Source organism: Myotis davidii, unplaced genomic scaffold, assembly GCF_000327345.1.
Source record: "Myotis davidii unplaced genomic scaffold, ASM32734v1 scaffold1307, whole genome shotgun sequence".
Lineage (NCBI taxonomy): Eukaryota > Metazoa > Chordata > Mammalia > Chiroptera > Vespertilionidae > Myotis > Myotis davidii.
In genome coordinates, this window is record NW_006298623.1 from 394,409 (window position 1) to 396,181 (window position 1,773).

The 1,773-nt window shown below is 31.9% G+C and overlaps 1 protein-coding gene across 1 annotated transcript in view; it reads right to left on the reverse strand.

Annotated features, from left to right (window-relative positions):
• The window catches only part of ZBBX (zinc finger, B-box domain containing), a 90,956-nt gene that overhangs the window by 74,057 nt on the left and 15,126 nt on the right, over nt 1–1,773 (reverse strand). The window contains exon 5 of the mRNA XM_015570757.1: nt 709–804. Within this exon, the coding sequence (XP_015426243.1) occupies nt 709–804 (96 nt within the window). The remainder of the gene's footprint in view (nt 1–708; nt 805–1,773) is intronic.

The following is a 1,773-nucleotide window of genomic DNA, read 5'->3' on the forward strand; positions in this document are numbered from 1 at the left end:
TCTATAATAATAAAAGCATAATATGCTAATTAGACAGCCGAACAAACTTCAGGATGTCCTTCCAGACGACCTTCTGGATGAAGCCAGGGCTGCAAGGGCCGAGCTCCTTGCATGAATTTCATGCATTGGGCCTCTAGTAAATCATATGATGTCAAATCTACATTTAACCACATTTGTTGCTTAATTATGAGAAGTTTAAGACCAGCTCACATGGTTTGAATTTAGGCATTTCAAAAACCAATGACTATATGAAAATAAATAAAAGCTTCTAATATATAGGGGGAAACCTGAGAGATAAGCTTATTTACATAATAATGAGAATAAAAGAATAATTTTTAAACTAAACATAAAAAGTTAAACATAAATTAGATAGAAATAATACTTAGATCATGTGTTCAATTAAAACAATAGTTAAAAATATGGGCTAATTTTTAAATGTCAAATTCACAGATAGAATGCATAATATAAAAATTCTAATCAAGGTAAGTGTTTTAGGAACTATACTAAAACACAGTTTAAATAGCAAAATAGAATTCAGATTAGTGTTCAGTAAAATCATTTCAAGTATGTAAAGACTGTCTGTACATAATATAATTTTAGAAATTAGTGTAAATCATCCTAAATTCTCAATAATTAAGCATGTTTTAAATGTCTTTGTGTTGAAATGTTCTATAAATACACTACCAGTAAAGCATTTTAAAGTCATACCTGCAAAAGAGTTGTTCTATGGAACCTCAGTGCCCCCTTCTGGTGAATTTTAGCGAAGCATCCTGAACAGTAATCTTCTCCACACTCAAGACATACCTTAAAGATATTTAATTTAAAAAAACAAAACAAACAAAAACACAGTCTTATAATATGACTTTGATAAAATGTTTGTGTAAAGATGTCATTGCTATTATATTTATTTCTTCCATTACATACCTATAGTGAAGTTAAGATTTAACTCAGAAAAACTAATTTGTAAACAAATTACTCTCATATCAAAATAACTATACTAGCTAGAATGTTTTATTATGTGTGTTAGATGAATGTATGTATGTAACCTTTTTTAATAGATCATAAAACAGTAGGCAGCATCAGGTCAAACTTCTTGACCTGGTAAAAACTACACAGCACTATCTCTGGGTGAAGACTATTCCAATGTTAGTTCTTTTATCTGTCTGTATGGATTAACAGGGTACACTTAGTTTCAAACGGTGTGCATACAATTTGCCTCTAAAAGGCCCCATGCAACTTCCTTGAATGTACTCTTTCACTGATGCTTCTCCAAATATGGTTTTAAAAGTATTTTTAGAAGACTCCTCCAACAAAATTATTTTTAAAAATATGGATAGAACTGCCTCAAAATGTCAGCAACATTTATAACTGGTGAAATTATGGACAAGGATACATTTATCTTTCAAATTCTTTACATGTTTAAATGTAATTTTTAAGTTTAGGGATAAATTGAAAAATGTGAGGTACTTGTATCTATAATGGTACCAAGCAAGACTGAAAGTGAAAAGAAAATGGAATTTTTACTGCAATTGAAAGTACTACCATGCAGTTGTACAGTCATTTCAACACTCTTACCACTATGGCAAAAAGCAGTGAAAATGGCTAGAATCCCTCATTTCCTTGAGTCGGCCCAGGTTAAGAAGTACTGGTCGTGCAAATAAGAAATCATGACAAGATGGTTCCAGAAATTATGTCAAGGAGCTCACTTTCCCTTTGACTCTCTTTCATTTCCCCCCTTTATGGGGCCCTCCACCATTCTCCTCCTCCTCGCTC